The following is a 21,207-nucleotide window of genomic DNA, read 5'->3' as shown; positions in this document are numbered from 1 at the left end:
GATACCTTATGTATACTGCACCTGTGTATACTGTATATACTTTACTTACTCATACTGTAGTATATAATCATTGTTATTGACCATACAGACCCTCATCTGCACCTTTGATCACACTGCCTACTTGCTCATATGCACATTATTCAGAGTTAATTATATTGTTTACACTGCCTATTTCTTATTTTCCTACTGTACTATAATTGTATTGCCTATTTCTTATTTTCCTACTATACTATAATTTGATTGCCTGTATTTATATCTTCTACTATTACCCTGCCCATATCTGTACCCCCCCCCCCCCCCCCCTCCTGCTATGATGCCTGGATTTTCCCAAGGGGATCATTCCCAAGGAATATCTTATCTTATAGTACAGTGTGTTCCATAGAAAGGAGGAATCTTCTTCATGCTTTGACGTCAATCTGAGTTTCATATACGCTTTTAAAATGAAACATAATGACGATTTCCTGATTTTCAAGTTGTACAGATTATATAATACCCACTACAGCCCTCTGGAAAACGAATAGCTGCATCTAGTGCTTTCCCAGTGCTAGTACGACTCAGAACACTTTACAGTAGAGTGACCGCATCCCCAGTAAGGGAATCAAACTCCTAACCCTGGAAGTTCTAGTGCCATGCTCATGAGTGAAAAGCACTCAACCCAAAAGTCTAGAGTTCAGAGTGTTGGAAAAGTACTTCTAGTACTAATACTTTTTCCCCCCTCTACTTTTTTAAGAGGTGCTTAGAGAGTGGAGCAATTTCATTAAAATGTATAAGATATACGTATCCTTACAGCCTAATTAAAGCCAGGAGATTACCGTGTGCATCCCACTGTGAAGAGGCTTGGGTATACTGTACATGTTATATCATCATTTGCGATGCGCTTTCATCCAAAGAGCCTTACAGTATGATGGGTGCATGCATTTTTAACACGAGTATAGCCCCATCAGGAATCGAACCCCTAACCTTTGCAGTGGTGTTAAAGCCATGCTCTACACATTGAACTATACAGGGAGGAACCCCTGGGGTGTGAGTGCAGTGCAGGGACTTCCCAATTCATATATTTTTAATGCAGAGTGCCAAAGGGGCACCACGTCCACCAAAAGTGCCTGCTAGTGCCTGTGAGACAGCCAAACCTGCTTTGAAATCTTGCTCTAAAATCCCGCAAGGCGTGAGATGTTGCAAGAAGCTGGAAGCTGTGGACCATTGATAGTACATTTAACGTTACCCGCTAACAACATGTCGCCCACTTTGCGTAGTTTTCTCAGACTATTGACATGGACAAGCCGTTCCATCAGCGGAGAGACCTGCTGCAGACTGAGTGGAGGTAATGTAATTATTATAAATGGTAACTGACTGTTTTGACTGACTATACGCAGTAAACATCGGGTATATTGCTGTGCATTGTTGTTATGTCTGCGGAGCGGGACATGATAGAAGTGGGTTGCGTGTGTATGTGTGACTCCATGCAATATCTCGTTATTATTGCTGCTGCCATGTGCTTTAAGATGCGTTCTAAAAATAGATTTCCCTAAACAATTGCTTGAGCACTACTTGAGTAATTCCTACGACTACTCGATCTGGGAAAACATTACTCAACCCGTCCTCTTTTTTTCTCATCTAGGGATTGAACACCAGACCTCCCAGTACCAGGGTGGACTGTCTGGGAGCCACTGGTGTGGTAACTAGAGATGTCCAGCTCGTACTACTACTCGTAAAACTACTCTGATACAACTACTCAGGGCCGTGTTTGTTAAGGAAAACACAAAGTTGAATGTTAGTTATTATTATATTTATATTATTTTATATTATTTTAACTTAATAAGGCTGCAGCTACATTGATCCGTCATTGATCTGTCAATGAAAGGATAGAACATTTTCTATTTTAAATTAGAACATAATGTCAAGTCTGTCTGTCCAACAAATGGATACTAGTCACTGAAAATGAATTAAAAACAGACTTAGACAGACAGACACAGTGGATCAATGTAGCCGCATAACGTTAAAGATCAAAGTGAGCGCTCTTTACATATATTGAGCGTCATATTGTAAAATGTCTGGGGTCACCGGTAATGTCATGAGTTAATTAGTCATGAAAAATGTCATATCACAGCGACATCCGTATTGATAAATGAACACCGGCCATACCAAGACAAATGCTGGTACATGTTGTATGTAGTTTGAAGTTTGCCTACTTTACTAGACACTTTGGCTTGAAAACAACTAGACATCATTTCAGTTTAGCAGGTGAATGGAATAGCTGCCTTTCTAGCACCAATACTGCACAGAGTGCTTTACAATAGAATGACTGCATGGTTTTTTTTCAGTGTGGGTGGCCCATAACCCTGGCAGTGTTAGTGCCATGCTTAGCATGCCAAGCACTCTACCCATTGAGCTACACAGGCTCAATTCCCTCCGGGTACTGTAGGATGAATGAAGAATGAAAGTGTCTGGTGAATTTATGAATTTAATGCATTAGGGGGAAAGTTCACCCAAAATACCTATTCCCCTAGTGCTATCTATCCATCCAGATGTTTTGGTGTGACTTACCGAAGTCATGTAACTCTGTGTCAGAAGTGCTAAGGTCCCGACAGGGGACACTGTATGACACTCACCTTCTAGGATGTGCATCCTGATGAGCTCAGAACGCTCCGGACGAGCCTTTATCTTCCTCTTCAGGTAGTCCTCCGTCTGGAGAGAGAGAGAGAGAGAGAGAGAGAGAGAGAGAGAGAGAGATAGAGAGAGAGAACGAGAGAGACACCATAGAGATTGTAAGAGAAGAGAAAAAACGAGGATAAGGTTAGACCACTTCTCTATATTCTTCATCTCTGCTCTAACTCTCACCTCGACACCTCTCTCTCTCTCTGCTCTACCTCTCCTCAACACCTCTTTATCTGCTCTACCTCTCTCCTCAACAGCTCTCTCTGTCTGCTCTACCTCTCCTCAACACCTCTCTCTCTGCTCTACCTCTCTCCTCGACACCTCTCTCTGTCTGCTCTACCTCTCTCGTCAACACCTCTTTATCTGCTCTACCTCTCTCCTCGACACCTATGTCTGCTCTACCTCTCTCCTCGACACCTCTATCTGTCTGCTCAACCTCTCCTCGACACCTCTTTCTGTCTGTCTGGCTTCGTTAGTACAGTTGGTTGTTTTCAGCGTTTTATGCGGGTAATCTGTTATTTAGTTAGGCCTATTGGACATAAGTAGATTTTTTGTTTTAGTTTATTTATTAAGTTAATATAAAACCGTTCTTTTTTTTGCCACATATGCAGCTCGCTTGCTTAAGGTCGATACAAATGTGTTTTAATATGTCTAGGCCTCTACATTTCTATGTTTCATATGCCATGAAATATGTCGCTGCTGCGGAAATAAACCTTTTGATTGAGGAAACAAATAAATGTGTTATTGTTTGGTAAATTGGGTATTTTTTGATGGATTAATTGATTATCAATGATCAAGTAAGGAATGTGCTTACAATTTGCAACCCTAGTTAGATTTTATTTATTTTATTTAACCTTTATTTACCCAGGGTAGGTTCTCTGAGCACGGATGCTATTTTTCAGATGTGATATCTTTTGTCATTTTCCATCCATCCATCCATCCATCTCTCTCCATCTCTAGCATAGCATAGCATCTTCCCTCATATGCAAATGAGAGTGCAAGAGGGATTTTCCTTAAAGCTTGCATTAAGGTTTTATGATATGCAGTATATATAGGGTCAGGTTTGATCTCAGGGAGACTCACCCTTGCTCGCTCTAAACTCCGGCGCTGTTCGTGGAAGGAAGTTGAACTTTTCAGCGCTGAAGGGGAGGAGAGAGAGAGAGAGAGAGAGAGAGAGAGAGAGAGAGAGAGAGAGAGAGATAGAGAGACATTAGCATAGCAAAGTGCAAAATCATGCTGCTGAATTGGAGATACAGAGCAAAATGGCTCTGAATAACTTTTTGCCTTTTCAGCTAAATTCCCATCTGAGGAGTTTGTACTGATGTGGTTAACCTTCTGTATTGTCGCAGTGAAAGGGTTAACCCTTTGGTTGTGTGGCAGTGAAAGGGTTAACCTTCTGTATTGTCGCAGTGAAAGGGTTAACCTTTTGGTAGTGTGGGAGTGACGTGGTTAACTTAAAACGCCTGAAAATTGCATACCCAAAGTCATCTGCAATTTATTATACTTTATACTTATAGCACATGCATGAGTTTGGTCTCTTTTGAACGGAAACATTCTGAATTTTCATCCACAACAGGAAGAATCACTCTGTGCTTTTACAATTTTTAAGTTAAGTTCAGTTTTTAAGTAATTTTTTACTTCCATTTGAATTATCTTGCAAACAGAGGCCTAAAAAAATGTGCGTCTTACACAACTTTTTATATTGGTATGTCTATGCGTTTTTCAAAAATGGCCACTTGGAGTCTCAAGATACAAGATTAATTTATCGCCACACAACCAGGCTGGTGGTATTTGTGATTGGTACAGAGAGTGTATTGAAGCTCTACAGTACATACAACTGGAACATAGATACATTTACAAAGTGCCGCGAGTGCAAAACGGCACCTAATGGTGCCAGTGACAGTTAAGTGGTTAAGATGCCAAACCCTCTGAAGGCTCACCAAAGCCACCGGCCCCGTCAAGACCACACGCCTCTGTGCCTGGTGTCGCTCGCCCAGTAATGAGCCATAATGCGCTGAGACAACTGTGTGATTGCCTGGCCTCAGTGACCTGTGGTTCCATCTACAGCTCCATGCCCACAGCCTTGAGAGAGGGCTATAGCTACAGAAGGTCAGGGGAGAATTCAGACAGAATGGACTCCGACGTCAGAGGGGATCCGTACCAATGGGGCTCGCTCTCCGCAGCACGGGGACCTATGGAATCTCTTTTGAGTTCCAGAATGACTCACTCTCGAAGAGGCGAGCGGCATTGGAGGCTTGCGGGCCTCTGGACTGAACTGGTATTTCAAATCCGGCACTCCGTTCAACACCGTCTCCGTGTCATCGGGTATCTAGGTTACATGCACGCTAAGAGTATTAACCACATGTACAGATACCACGTCACAGCTAACATTTCAAATCCATTACAGTAAGCGTCATTTAAATGTGGGAAATCACTTCACTTCTCATACTATGTACCTCTCTTCTGTAGGGAAGTGAGAGATTAATACTCGCACAATTAACTACACACTAATACAACAATGAACTACACACAAATGCAACAGTGCACTACACACACATACAACAGTGCACTACACACACATACAACAGTGCACTACACACACATACACGAATGCACTACACACACATACAACAGTGCACTACACACAAATACAACAATGCACTACACACAAATACAACAATGCACTCCACAGACAGATAGCACCACAGCTACTTTGATAGCCACTGTATAACCCCCCTCCCCACCTTGATAATTAGTAGGGATGCACCGATCCGACTTTTTCAGTACCGATACCTGGGCTTTGAGTATCGGCTGATACTGAGTACCGATCCATTTCTTTTAATAAACAGTATAGACTTGGACCGTCTTTTTGGGGTCATTGGACAAAGATTATTATTATGGTTAAATATTAACCATACAGCACTAACCCTACCTACCTAACTGGAGGCAGGTAGAGAGATAGTGACAGTAAATAAACAGGTCACACACACACACACACACACACACACACACACACACACACACACACACACACACACACACGCACACGCACACGCACACGCACACGCACACGCACACACACAAACATAGCACCACCAGTGTTCCGACCTATTGGTTCAGCAGCCTGGGGGTAGAGACTCATGTACCAGTTCAAGCCTCACTTTAAGCCTCAGTTCACGCCACCGAACACTGTCACATCGGTGGGGCACGCACACACGCACACACACACACACACACCCCCCCCCAGGGACGCCACCCTCTGCGACTTCTAACCCACCAAGAGGAGGGTTACGTGGCCTCCTGGAGGGGGTACGAGCACGCCTGTCAGTCAGCCGCAGGCGGGGGAGGGGGGGGGGGGGGGGGGGTAGAGGGGGAGATAGAGAGAGAAATATAGAGAGATATAGGGATATAGAGATGGATGGGTGGATGCAGATAGAGGAAGGTTGCAAAGAGAGGAATGGAGGGAGAGAGGGGTGGATGGATAGCTGGATGGAGATAGAGGAAAGATGGAGAGAGGGATAGAAAGGAGTAATGGATCGTGAGAGGGAGGGAGGGAAGGAGGGAGTGAATGAGGGATGGGTGTGTGGGATGAGGTCAGAGAGAAAAGACCCCTTTATCTGCATGAGTGGCTGCATCACAGCCCCTCCTCACCCCTGCACATGCTGTATCACAGCCCCTCCTCACCCTGCATCACAGCCCCTCCTCACCCCTGCACATGCTGTATCACAGCCCCTCCTCACCCTGCACATGCTGTATCACAGCCCCTCCTCACCCTGCATCACAGCCCCTCCTCACCCTGCATCACAGCCCCTCCTCACCCCTGCACATGCTGTATCACAGCCCCTCCTCACCCTGCATCACAGCCCCTCCTCACCCTGCATCACAGCCCCTCCTCACCCTGCATCATAGCCCCTCCTCACCCCTGCCCTCAGGCTGCATCACAGCCCCTCCTCACCCCTGCCCTCAGGCTGCATCACAGCCCCTCCTCACCCCTGCACACGCTGCATCACAGCCCCTCCTCACCCTGCATCACAGCCCCTCCTCACCCCTGCACACGCTGCATCACAGCCCCTCCTCACCCTGCATCACAGCCCCTCCTCACCCCTGCACACGCAGCTGCTGACAGGCTGCATCACAGCCCCTCCTCACAGAGGGTTTCTGTGTGTTCAACCTGGTGTAAACTACTGGTCAATGTACTGTATACCTTTTTTTGTTTTGTTTTGTTACATTGTTTCATATTTTGTATTACATTGAATTTTTGTGTTTCAAATCTGGTGTTTCTTTTGTTTGAAAGGCACATTTCAGGGGGTTCTGTAAAGCCAGTGTTACCCCAACCCCAAATATACGTACTGTAGTTGCGGTGGACCACCACAGTCATCAAGACGAACTCACCACAGATACACCAGTTTGATAACATATTTACAGTGTAAATGGGAAATTGACTGCATCTATATAGAGCTTTTATCCAAAATAGCTTTACAGCTGATGCCTGACATTCACCCATTCACTCACCCATTCACTCACACATTCACACACTGAAGGCGGAGGCAACCATGCAAGGTGCCAACCTGCTCATTGGGAGCAGTTAGGGGTTAAGTGTCTTGTTCAAGGACACTTTGACACACTGCAGAGAGGAGCTGGAATCTAACTGGGAACCTTCCAATTACCAGACGACCACTCTACCTTGTGAGCTACTGTCCTTGCGTTGCTCATACATAATGCTTTCCACAGCCTGCACCCACTAGATATAGACAAATCCAATGGGAATCACTGCATTGCAGCAGTTTATTGTAGGTTATCAGACACAGATGGATGATCTTGTAAGGAGAGATATTGAATCCTGGTGAGAGGAATTCAGGTAACACTTTCCATCCATCAAGCCGTTTCATTTATTCCATCAGACGGCTTTGACGGCATTGATTCTCTTAGGTCTTGTTGCAGTGTTAGTTGCTGTCCGTCTCTGTAATGTGTTAGCTATATAGTTTCAAAACCTGTGCTTTTCTAGACCCCAATCTTCACTCTCTTCCCCATTTCACTTCTTGTTCCTTCCCGGTTATTGTGGAACCACTTCCTCTCACATGTCAGCCCATTATGAAACAGAAATGGATAGGGTGTAACGGGGCAGCCTTGTCCCAACTCTCAGGCCACATGGTTGTCAACAGACCTAGACCCGCTTGTTGTTTATCTTTGCTGTCATCATACCAGGTTACTCATCAAGCATATTCACTTGCTTACAAAAAATATTGTTTTGTCATCTTTGCTATATAACTTTATAAACCACTGACATCATTGGGAGATAACTGTATTCTCTTGTTCTACCTTATGCAGATACCGCACCTTATGTGAATACTGTATACTTCATCAGAGCATATATTTAGCATTAACATTTTAGCATTTTTAGATTATATAGTAGATTAGATTTAGACTATTGTATTATTAGATTATATATTGCATATATTTAGCATTTAGCATTTTAGCATTTATAATTTTTTGATTATATATTAGATTCGATTTAGACTATTGGATTATTAGATATAATAATAATAATAATAATAATAATAATAATAATAATAATAATAATAATAATAATAATAATAATAATAATAATAATAATAATAATAATAACTTTATTTGTATAGCACTTTTCATACAGAGGTTGCAGTTCAAAGTGCTTCACAACAGTAAAAAATACAGGCATGAGCGAGCATAGCAAGGTATGGTAAATCAGTGTTTCACATTAGGATCTAGCATCCTAATAGGCTCTCTATTCAGTAATACAAGTAATAAAATAGTTTAAAATTATTAAGTTTAAAAATAGTCTAAAACTAATAAAAATAGAACGGACATACAACAACAGTAAAAAATACAGGTATAAGCAAGCATAAAAATTTAAAATGTAAATAGCAAGGTTACAGTAAAAAGTGTGATAAGATTGTTCAATCAGATGAAAATGGCCCAGCTAGGAGAATCAACCTTGGCTAGGCGGTGAGGTTCACGATGTACCTAACTGGAATGGTAAACAACTTTGCTAGATTTAGGTCAAAAGTCATCTTCTCCTCACAACAGAGCATCACTCCAACATCATAGAACCGACATATGAATTTCATTGGAAGTGTATGAAAGTATAGGGTAAGAATATAGCAAGGTATGGTAAATCACAGTGTTTCACATTAGGATCTAGCATCCCAATAGGCTCTCTGTTTACAGTTTGATTCAGTAATACAAATAATAAAAATAGTTTAAAATGATTCAGTTTAAAATAGTCATCAGTAAGAAGTAAAAAAGTGTGATAACCGACACATGAATTTGATAGGCAGTGTATAAAAGTAGGCAGGGTAAGAATAGTGCAGGTAAGTACAATTTGTGTCAGGATATCTCTGATGTTTCTATAATAATATTTCCTCTTGTCACTAGGTGGTAGCAGATATCTATCTTCAGATATTTGCCTGCATTACCCCACAGTGAAATACCTGAGCAAAGAGATGTCTTTTAAAGATGTCTAGCGAGTTGGCTTCTCTGATGTTTTGGGGTAGTTTGTTCCACAGTTTTGGGGCATAGTTGATAAAGGCTGCATTACCGATCCTCTTTTGACTGTTTCTGGGAGCCTCTAGTAGTCCAGCAGCTGATGATCGCAGTGTTCTTGCTGGTGTGTAATTTATTAGAGTGTTGGCGATGTAGCTAGGTCCCTGTCCATTTAGAGCTTTGTATGTAAGGAGAAGGACCTTAAAGTCAATTCTAAATGTTACAGGAAGCCAGTGTGAAGCAGCTAAGACTGGACTAATGTGCTCTCTCCTTTTGGTTCTAGTTAGCAGTCGGGCTGCAGAGTTTTGGATTAGCTGAAGCCTCTCTGTGGTTTTCTTAGGGAGACCTGTGAAAAGTGCATTACAGTAGTCTAACCGGCTAGATATGAATGCATGAATTAGCTTCTCAGCATCGTTCTGATTAATAAATTATCATACTTTTGATATATTTCTGAGATGGAAGAACGATGTTTTCGTCACTTTGCTAATATGAGAATTGAAGTTCAGTTCTGAATCTATGATAACCCCGAGACTAGTGACCTCAGATTTGATCCAAGGGGTTAGTCCTCCCAGGTTCGTTATTAATGTTTCTTTTTTAGTCTTGGGGCCGATAATTAGAATATATTGCATATATTTAGCATTTAGTCTTTTAGCATTTAATTCTTTTTAGATTATATATTAGATTAGATTTAGATTATTAGATTATATATTGTAACTATATTTATTGTAGGGCAAAATAACTGAGAGGGCATACATACCCTCATCTCGCACCTTGTTGCCTATATGCGCATGTCCAGAGTTAATTATATTGTATACACTGCCTTTTTATTCTATTTTTACTTCTCCACTGTACTATAATTCTGTGACCTGTACCTGTATATCTTCTACTACCTGTACCTCCCCTCCCCCCTCCCCCATGCTGCTAAGTTACCAAATTTCCCCAAGGGAATCAATAAAGGAATATCTTATCTTATCTTAGTTGTTAAGGGGTATGACTGCAGCGGCTGTCCGTTCACAGGGCCTCAGGTGTGTCACTACACGTTTACATCCCCCCCGCCGGACTCGGATATTCTGCTGATGTGCTTGCGCGTATGATGACGTGCGCATCGTGTGTAAAGCTCGGTTTGTGTAGAACATTTTTAAATGGTGGCTGGTGGTTAGCTAATGCTAGCAAGCTAACATTAATTAGTTAATGCCTCAAATGTCTGCCGTTGCAATCTAGGCAGCTACTAAATTGCACTGACAACAGCAAGGCAGCTGGTATTATTTTCTCTGCTATTAGGGATTAATGAACATTAGTATATTTGTTATACAAATTGCCCATTAAAAGCACAGTCTAAGGGACTAGCATATACTACTTACCTGTGTCCAGGCAGGGGTTACTAATCAGGGAGAGACCAAACGCTGCTCAGGGTTCTCCCCAGGGTTTTGTAACATAAGAGAGGCATGGTTGTTTTGACCATAAGGTCACTGGTTGAAATCCCTGTACCAGCATGGAAAATCTGTACGGAGGATATGAACAGAAGGGTCGCTCTCCTTTCCCTAAACAACTACTGTACAATCGAGGTGCCCTTTAGCACGCAACTTAACCCCCCAAACTGCTTCAGTGGAGCTGCGCAGTGGCCAACAAGACAAGCCTGTGGTTGTACTGGGTAGCTCCCAGTGGTGTAAGTGTGCACCAGTACATGTATGACTCTCCCTCCCCCTGCAGCTGCTCTCAGACACCATTGGAAATAAGATTGTGCTCTTATTCAACTTGTCTGGTTAAATAACTTTAGGTTACCGTTTACAATAGCCAATCAATTGTGTGTAGGGTTTGGGATCCTGTTTATGTGAGTGAGTGAGTGAGTGAGTGAGTGAGTGAGTGAGTGAGTGAGTGAGTGAGTGAGTGAGTGAGTGAGTGAGTGAGTGAGTGAGTGAGTGAGTGAGTGAGTGAGTGAGTGTCTGTTTTTATGACAGTAATGTATGTACATCACGTGTTGCTGCATGTCGTATGAATGTGTCGGAGTTGGTATAAATAACATGTTAGGTAGGGTATCACTGTGGAGGCTTGTTATAGCACCATGGTGTCACACTATTTGCACACACACAGACACTCACACACACACACATGCACGCACACACACATGCACACCCAGGCGCACGCACACACACAAATACACATTAACACAGACACAAACACACATGAACTTAATTCAACAATGGGGCATGAGCCACTAATTAAGCCAGATCATATAAGCCTATAGTTCTAGCCTTCTATTTGTATACTGTATTTTACTATTATGTACTTTGTACTTATTATGTACTTTGCTACTATGTCTATACTACTATCTACTATGCACTATGCCTATACTACTACCTACTATGCTAATTATGTCTATACTACTATTAGGGCTGTCTTAAATACTTCAAAGCTTCGAAGCTTCGTTCGATGGGCATGGGATTCGAATATGAAAATAAAATTCGATTATTAAAAAAAAATCAACTCTGCCTCTCTTTGTTAACTACAACAAGCAATGCTGTTTGTTATTTAAGATGAGGTCGGACTTGGCACTGACAGATTTGTGTTCATTGTGCTGCTTTTATAAAGCCTCAAATGACGGCTTACAATATTTCATGAAAGCAAAGTGTTTTGTTTGTCTAAGATTTAAAAAGGTTTAAACTTTACAGCACTGACAAAGTTGAACAAAGTGCTGTACAAGTCCCCAAAAAAATATATAAATAAAAAATGTATCACTTTTTTTCTTTTTCTTTTTATCTCGAACCTTCGAATTAAAATCGAATCTCGGCCCGAAGCTTCGAATTCCAAACAAATATTTGAAGGTCAGCCCTAACTACTATGCACTCAGAGTGTAGCACTCAAGTTCGACACTGTTTGATGAACAATACCACTGACCCTTAGCCGCCAGAGTTGAACCCCTGCTGCTGACTTGTTGCACACAATTTGTAAGTAAGTTTGGATAAAAGCGTCAGCTGAAAATTACTAAATGTAAATATGTCATGTGACAGTCTTGTGATGTCATCTCATGGCAAATCCTTAATGTGAAGTGTGAAAGTGAAAGTGAAAGTCCACTGGAATATAGACAGTATTTCCCATACATAATGTATTTATTGCTAAATAGTAACAGTGCTTATTGTGTTACAAGTACACAGACTGTTCCTCTACTGAATGTGTGTATTTACATCCTGATCTGCTGCCACCACGGGTACAAGAACCAGTGGGACTGAAGATGTATGATATCACAGGGGGGTGAATGAATAATGACATTTAAAATTGCTGTGAAATTAGACAAACAAAATAGAAGAGGCCATCACTGATTGAACGGTTCTACCTAATACTGTAGGTGACAAATTAGGTTAGTCTACTGGCAAAAGCAAAGCCCTTTTATTTTGAAGCCCATCTTGTTGTGTTGTGAATCTCATCGTTACGTCGACATTGGGAGAATATCAGAATATTACGCAATGGACAGTCATTCTCCCATCAGCAAATAAGCTACAGCTTGCAGCCAATGTCCTAGAAATGTTCACAAGCCTCTGGTCTGCTCCAGGGGTTTGACATTAGGTCAGCCACACAGCCAAGTTGTGGTATCTGCAGCGCTAGTGGGGAATGGGTTGCAGCCTTAGCTAGAGGGGCCTACGGTAGCCTCAACTCAGTTAAGGCTTCTAGCCAGTGTAGTATGACTGAGAACTAGCCAGCCCAGTGAATCTAAAGCCTATTGTCTAAGTAGCAGGCCTAGGGTTAGCTCACTTGGCTAATGTTAAATGACATGGACTAGCCTCTGGTCTATCTTTGAGTGAAAGGGCACATCCTCTACTTATAATAAATAGCACACCCTAGCCACAGGCCTAGCATTGAAGCCATAGAAAGAGTCATGTTTATACAGGGGTGACATTTAAAAGCTAACCCTGTAGGGAAACTCAATGATAGGACTGAACACCGGCCAGTTAGGATGCAACACTATGTCTGATTTTGTCCTTAATTGCTGTGAAGTTAATCATGCCGGCTGACTGTTGCCTTTAGGAATAGTAGTCGCCAATGATTTTTTCGTATTTATTGGTGCATAATTGCTAGGGATGGGTACCGTTCACATTTGAACCGATACGGTACCGGTACCTGTGAATCGATACCGGTACTCAACGGTACCTTTTTTCGGTACTTTAGTCTCTAAAAATGTAATCTACCTACCTCAGTTGTAAAAAAGAAATCCAAACTTCAAATAACCACACTTTCGACCGTTTTCGGCTTGCCATTGCCCCGACTGCTTTGTTGTTGAATCAAGTCAAATCCTAGGTAAGCGTATATTGTGCGTGTGAACGTTGACATGGGGGGGGGGGATTTCTTTTGTGTAGTTATCCTATATAGGTTTAAGAGGGGAGGTCGCTTATAAGCCCTTGGGTTTTTTTACCTTTCCTGCACATTTTAACTGTTCTTCATTTACTTATTTTATTCCAGAATGTATGTTTGAAAGTGCAAATAACAATAAACAAATAAACAAAAGACATGAAAAGAAAAGCAATTTTTTTTTTAAAGTGTAAAAAACAAACACATTTTTTTTATTTTATTTTTAACTGTATCTCACGTGAATCGATACTCGGTAGTACCGACGTGTTTCGGTAAGTACCTTTAAAAGTACCGAATTCGGTACCCATCCCTAATAATTGCATATTAACACATTGGCCGCCAACAACGATTATATACGTTATTTGATTGTTATTTCTTTTATTCGATATTTCTATTCATTACAGGCCCACTGACTCTGGGTTAACATTGGGAATCGTATTGAGAATGCCAAGGTGCAATACCGGCCGCATCACGCTAGACGGCGGTATCAAGCACCCTTTCTAACATTGTATCCTGGGCTGTGGGATGGCCAAGGGTTTCGGGTTACATTTTTCCTTGTCGGGCAAGACGAACGGTTCTGCCGGTTACATTGAAGCGCGTCAATGCGAATGCCGTTACTGACAATCAAATAATCAGAAACTACCCCCCCCCCCTTTCATGCATTCATGATGGACAATGGAATCGACGTATACTGCCATAACTAAGCATTTCATGAATTACCCTAGACCGCTCTAAAACCATACTTATATTCACCACGGTATAACACGTATGGATGGAAAAATTATCTCTTTTGTGCATCTTGACCGGAAGAAACTCAATGTCAAATGACTATAGTATTTTATCCATGGCTATAATATAGAATATAGATTTAGCTCTACAAACAAGGTGACTAAGTCCCATAGTTTACAGCGTGGCAGTAGCTACCACAGGATAAGGCTAATCCCCGGGGGTCAATGAGTTAAGGAACATTACTGTAAATATGCCAGTTTAGCCAGGTTGGCTAATTGGCTAATGATATCCATCGTGGCTTCAAAAATTTGGGCTTGATTCCCCATGAAAGATTCCTTCAGAGATATGTAGTAGACTGGTAACTTGTGTAATAAAAGCAACAAGGCGAAAAAATAAATAAACATTCTAGAGCCCACAAGAACTAGTATAGCACTGACAGACATTATAATAGGCTAATTGTTTTGGCATTGATACTGTATATCTAGGGGTAAGGAATTCCAGATGGATTACCTTTAAGGCAAAGCCAATGCTAAGGTCAACACGATATGACATCCGACACTACGCCCCCCAGACCTAACAAGCCCCATGACTCATCTCTCTATTTAAAAATATGTAAAGTATGCTAATTGGTAGATACAGCACTTCCATCTAATGATGTTTACAGTATCATCATGTCAGAAAATGTGCTAGTTAAATGTATTTTTCCCCTGAATCTGTAGTTCAGAGGTTAAGGGGAATAAAACCTGTATGTAGGCTGTTGCATTTCTTTTTGTTCTGTATTCATTGTTTTCTTTCTCAGTGGTTTTAATCCAGCGCTCACGGTGTTAACAGGGTAATTACCACCCATTTCAAGAATTCACATAATGTTCTTCCCATGCCCCTGAGTTCAGTCAGTATTTGTGATGAAACGCACTGAGAAGGAAGATAAGATAAGATATTCCTTTATTGATCCCGTTGGGGAAATGCAGGGTTATTTCAGGGAAATTCAATTAAAATAACAAACATAGAACATGAAAAACAAAAGGCCTTACATGCAACGACTGTCCTAAACACCAGGTATTGTGTAAAAGAGAGAGGAAAACATGCAGTTGCGACAGATATTTCCTGACTCAACTTCCTCACTTGTTAGTGATGGAGTGATGGAGGGTTGGACCCCCCCCCCCCCCCCCCCTTATAGGAATGGCTACTACTGCCTCATGTAAGGTTGCACAAGACAGTGTTCATACTAGGAATAGAGATGGAAATGGATGGAGCGAGCAAGATAGTGTGAAGGAGAGACACAAAGAGAGAGAGAGAGAGAGAGAGAGAGAGAGAGAGAGAGAGAGAGAGAGAGAGAAAATAATAATAATAATAATAATAATAATAATAATAATAATAATAATAATAATATAATAATAATAATAATAATAATAATAATAATAATAATAATAATAATAATAATAATAATAATAGAGCGGCTAGGTGGTGTAGTGGGCAAGGCGCTCACCACCAATGCAGGAGACGCTGGGTTCGAGCCCAGCTCTCCGCATTGCTATCAGCTTGGCTGGTCGTTCATACTAACACAATTGGCAGTGTTAGGGGTGGGAAAGCTGATGGGTGGGGATCGGACGTTGTGGACAGCGACTCATACAGGTCGGTTGGTGTGCCTGCGCAGCAGAATCAGGAAGCGACGGGGGCGGCGTGTCCCTCCCACGCAGACCCCCACCGCTGAGAGATCGCGCTGTGCAGGTGAAAAGATGCGACGGCTGCCTCCTCGTGTACCGGAGGGGACACGTGATGCAAGGCTTCGTCCACATTGCAGCCGGCTTGTGGGAGGCATGGCCTAACAGCGTTCGAGACAGGGGAGGGTAGAATTGGACGATACGAAATTGGGATGGGAGAAAAATAGAAAAATGGGAGAAAAAAGTAGATAAAAAAATAATAATAATACTAATACTAATAATAATAATAATAATAATAATAATAATAATAATAATAATAATAATAATAATAATAATAATAATAATAATAATAATAATAATAATAATAATAATAATAATAAATCAAATTTCTATAGCGCCTTTCATAGAATCTAAGGTCGCTTCACAATCAAGACAAAAAATAGGGCTAGGGAAGTAGGGAAAAAAGGGGGATGAGGGCAGGTAATGGATAAAGGACATAATCTAATCTAAACTAACTGATGGGGAAAGCCTTGGTGAAGAGGTGTGTTTTAAGAAAGAGAGAGAGAGAAAGAGAGAGAGAGAGAGAGAGAGAGAGAGAGAGAGAGAGAGAGAGAGAGAGAGAGAGAGAGTGAGAGAGAGAGAGAGAGAGGGAGAGAGAGAGAGATGGATCACTATGGAACGCAGAATTACGATTATTTGAATGACATTTCTGCTTGACAAGACAGTAGTGTAGAGTGACAGGAAGAGATTGAAGAGGTGGTTTAGGATGTGTTGCAGGGTTTGTTGATGGGGATTCTACACCATGACATCTTATGTAGGCTATGATGGCATACGCCTCCGTCCAGCGAGCTGATGAGTAGAGGAGCAGGATGTAGAAAAAGGGTGATGACAAAGTGATGACAAAGCAGAAGTGGGTCGGGGGGGGGGGGGGGGGGGGGCAAGGAGAAGGTAATACAGATATATTACATATTGCAGTATTTATTAGGGGTGTAACGATGCATCGATTAATCGAAATGCATCAATTCTAATGTGACGATTCAACTGCATCGATTTGAATATGTTAGAATCGATTATAATCTAAATTAATCTAAATTTAAACATTTTAAAAATGTCATGCTGAGTGAATCAGTTCCCCCAGCCACATTTGTGCATTCAACATTTTTGGGGGAATTAACTGATAGAACATTTTTCGAAAATGAATCGAATCAAATCAAATCGTGGTCAAATGAAGAGATTTCATGATGCATTGAATCGTTGCCTGAATAATCGTAATCAAAATTAATCGTTGTGAGGTTGCAGGCTAATAATGTACATAATAGGACAGTTTCAGTGGAATTGCGTTGCTTTATTTCATGTTGCAGTGTTTGCTAATATATTTACTCTTCTGTCCTGTTCTACCTGTCTCCTATATCCAAAATATATTTATACATGGTAGGTTTGTATTTTTATACAGCTTAGATTTATATTCATATACAGCTTAGATTTATATTTATACACAACTTAGATGTATATTTATATACAGCTTATATTTATAATTATACACAGCTTAGATTTATATTTATGCACAGCTTAGATTTATATTTATACACAGGTTAGATTTATACAGGTTAGATGTATATTTATACACAGGTTAGATATATATTTATACACAGGTTAGATGTATATACAGGTTAGATTTAGATTTGTATACAGGTTAGATTTGTATTCATACTGGTTGGGGTTTTCCACATCTGACACTTAACTGAAATTAGTAAGAAAACAAAGATGAAAAATGCTGAAATGAATCAAGTGAAATGAATGAAAGCAAGCTATTTCAAAGACATGGGACTGAACACTCACAGTGGTCCCACGTTGGTTAACGAGCACAGAAGGGCTCTGGCTAATTGGATCAAATCAAGCAGACAGGACTGAAACTGTGTTGGGATCTTCACACCGAGGAGGAGAAGAAGCGGAAGACGACACACAAGCTTTAATAAACGCTAACCGCTCCGGTCACACCAGACCAGCTCTGAGCACAGTCAGGCTGAATCACACACACACACAGACACGCACTCACACACATGCACGCACACGCGCACACAGACACACACATGAATGCACACATACGACAGTGGCTCAGGAGATAGAGCAGTCATCTGGTAATCCAGAGGTTCCCAGTTTGATTCCTGCTCCTCCCGGGCAGCATGTCGAAGTGTCCTTGAGCAACACACTTAACCCCTAACTGCTCCCGATGAGCAGGTTGGCTCCTTTGCATGGTTGCGTCCGCCGTCGGTGTGTGAATGTGTGAGTGTGAGTGAATGGGTAAAATGGATAAAAGCGCTATATAAATGCACCATTTACATACCCACACAACACAACACACAGTAGCCCATTTTAAACAGAGATACAGTGACATTGCTGTAGAGAAGACCCCTCGTTATGTCTGCTGTTTTACACTGAATCAAACAGAATTATTTTATACCGCATGCCAGCGTTCCGCAGAGACATGATGTCTAACAGCATCCTCTTCCTATCAACCAAGGCAACTATAAAAGAAGGAAGGGTCATCACGTCAGAATACCAGCGTTCTATGCTCTGCTTGGTGCCAGACTTTGGTACCAGTTCTATTGAAGCCTGTATTATAATTTTAAATATACAAGCTATCTGAGGACATATACATCAACCAATATATCAAACGTTAGCTAGTTAACAATGCAACAAATTGACGATGATTCTGACATCCAAGGTAATAACCTGTTTAAATGAGGAAACGGCGACACAATTTGATAAAATCTCAGCCGAATTGAAAGTTCCCACACTTGGCACCATTGCGCGTTCACGCGCCACACTGTGACGTAATGATCCTTCCTGCTTTTAGGCTTGTTATCAACCAGGACACGTCAAAATCGTATTACAAGTTGATAAATAAATCGAGTGATCTATGCACAATCTTTTTCAGCGAATCGTTACAACAACTCTTTGTCAGCTAAGCAGGGTTGTGATTATAGGTGAAGTATTTCCAATGTTTGCTATTTGGCGAAACCAAACGGCTGCTCCGGCCAGAAATCCTCTCTCACCAACTGTTACATTATTCTACACGATGGTGGCCTAATGGAAAAGGGGTAGGATTAAATAAGTGTATACTTCTTCCTACTAGGGATGTTCGATATTGGCTTTTTTACCGATATCCGATATACCGATATTGTCCAACTCTTAATTTCCGACACCGATATCAAAATATGCGGGGTTCCCCCCCCCCCCCCCCAAAAAAACTTAATAATTTCAGGTAATTAACATTACATATCTCTTGTCGTGGAATTAACACAACATTATGCATACTTTTGACAATAAATAAAATAAGAATTTGTTCTTACTTGCTTGCCTGCGTAAATAAAGGTTAAATAAATGTAAAAAAAGAAAAAAATATAATAATAATAAAAGAAAAAAATTTAACCGATACCGATAATTTCGGACATCCCTACTTCCTACTCCTTTTCTTTTTTTTATCTACTTTTTCTCCCATTTTCTATTTTTCTCCCATCCCAATCTAGAGATCAATGATATGTTTTGATTTTATATTGTTTGTATTTACATGTTCGAAATAAAGATTTCAAATCAAATCAAATCAATGGGCAATAATAGCAAACATTAAACACTTAACCTGCTAACATGAGACTGTTCTGACAGCACAATATTGATGCAACTAGAACAGGTGCCAGAGAGCTGTAGTAGACCAGAAGAAGCAGTTGGGTCAACCAATTAAATGAGTTGGGGGCGTGGTCAAGGCCAAATATTCCGGCATGCCGGCTGTCCCTTTCACACAGACATCAATTTGGCATATGTGACTAACTAACTACGCTGCCGGCTCAATACCGGAACAACGACCACCCCCCCAATTCCGTGATCATTTTATACAGAGCCAACATTCCTGGCTTGAACAGGCTGTGTAAAAGAGGCTATTCATATACACGTAGGTATACTCTCAAGCATAAACACAGTAACACACACACACGAGCGCGCACACACACACACGCACTGAGGAGATGGTGACAAAACAAAACTCAACAATACCCTTTGTCCCTTCTTTGCCAACAGTGGTAGATTTAGCATCTTTCCATTCAGTGGTAGCTTTCTGAGTGGATGAGGTCTGGCCCTGAATATTAATGCTGTCTGTCTATAAAGATAAGCACAACTTCTGTCTACTGATGCTATTCATAGAGAGGGGAAATTGTGTGTGTGTGTGTGTGTGTGTGTGTGTGTGTGTGTGTGTGTGTGTGTGTGTGTGTGTGTGTGTGTGTGTGTGTGTGTGTGTGTGTGTGTGTGTGTGTGTGTGTGTGTGTGTGTGCGTGTGTGTGTGTGTGTGTGTGTGTGTGTGTGTGTGTGTGATTGTTCGCATGTACGTGTCGTGCATAATATGGTATTTCTGTAACAGAATGTGAGTAGAGTGAACAGACTCAGTAAATAACTTGCATACAGACAGATGATTCAAGTGTTTCCTACACATGCAGATGACAATGCAAACCAATGGCAAATAATAACAGACACAGTAGCGGATAGAACATGGAAAATGCACTTCTTTTACTAGCACCCGGGGAGGGTTTTAAAGTGACAAAAAGAGACAAGAGCACTTTTACCAGCCATTCACTTCATTGTGAATCTACCGTATTGACCCGCGTAGAGGTTCACCCACAACCCCCTATTTTTCTTTTTTGAAGATCAAATTAGGGGTGGACGGTATGGTCTAAAATTTATATCACTGTATAATTTGAAGCATAGACGGTAACGGTATATATCACGGTATCAGTGTTTCCGTTAGAATAATTTTTTTTGCCTGATAGGCAGGCTATATAAAGAATGACATCCTCAAGGCATGTAGATTTATAATATTTTAACTTAAAACTAGGCTACTTTTGCGTATACAGTCATTATATTCCAAATAAAATAAGTCCCGAGTCGAGACTCCGTGCTGCTCCCAACAATCCCAATAGTATGCAACTGCAGAACCGCAGAGTAGGGGCGCTTTCAGGTCCGGTCACAAGCCCGCTCAACAGCGCCCCCCACCCAACGGCTGAATTGCCAATGGCTGAATTGGAGTATTGCACTGTGCAATAGTGCAATACTCCAATTCAGCCATTGGCAATTCAGCCGTTGGGTGGGGGGCGCTGTTGAGCGGGCCTGTGACCGGACCTGAAAGCGCCCCTACTCTGCGGCTCTGCAGCTACATATGCTTCTCGCAAAATTCAGCATCCAGCTCGCGCTTCCCAGCCGTCAGAACACTACACACATATCATAATGTTCACAGCAAACTGTAGTTGATCAC

At 41.4% G+C, this 21,207-nt stretch overlaps 1 protein-coding gene across 1 annotated transcript in view; it reads right to left on the bottom strand.

The window, feature by feature from the left end:
* Positions 1-21,207, bottom strand: part of LOC311240592 (myocardin-related transcription factor A-like) — a gene marked incomplete at both ends in the record, with an annotated part of 144,281 nt that overhangs the window by 40,892 nt on the left and 82,182 nt on the right. The window contains 2 exons of the mRNA XM_084329166.1: positions 2,610-2,685; positions 3,739-3,794. Of these exons, the coding sequence (XP_084185292.1) occupies positions 2,610-2,685; positions 3,739-3,794 (132 nt within the window). The remainder of the gene's footprint in view (positions 1-2,609; positions 2,686-3,738; positions 3,795-21,207) is intronic.

Source organism: Notolepis coatsorum, assembly GCF_963971535.1.
Source record: "Notolepis coatsorum genome assembly, chromosome: 14".
Taxonomy (NCBI): domain Eukaryota; kingdom Metazoa; phylum Chordata; class Actinopteri; order Aulopiformes; family Paralepididae; genus Notolepis; species Notolepis coatsorum.
The sequence above is the reverse complement of the archived record's forward strand: the minus strand, read 5'-3'. Positions and strand labels throughout refer to the sequence as shown.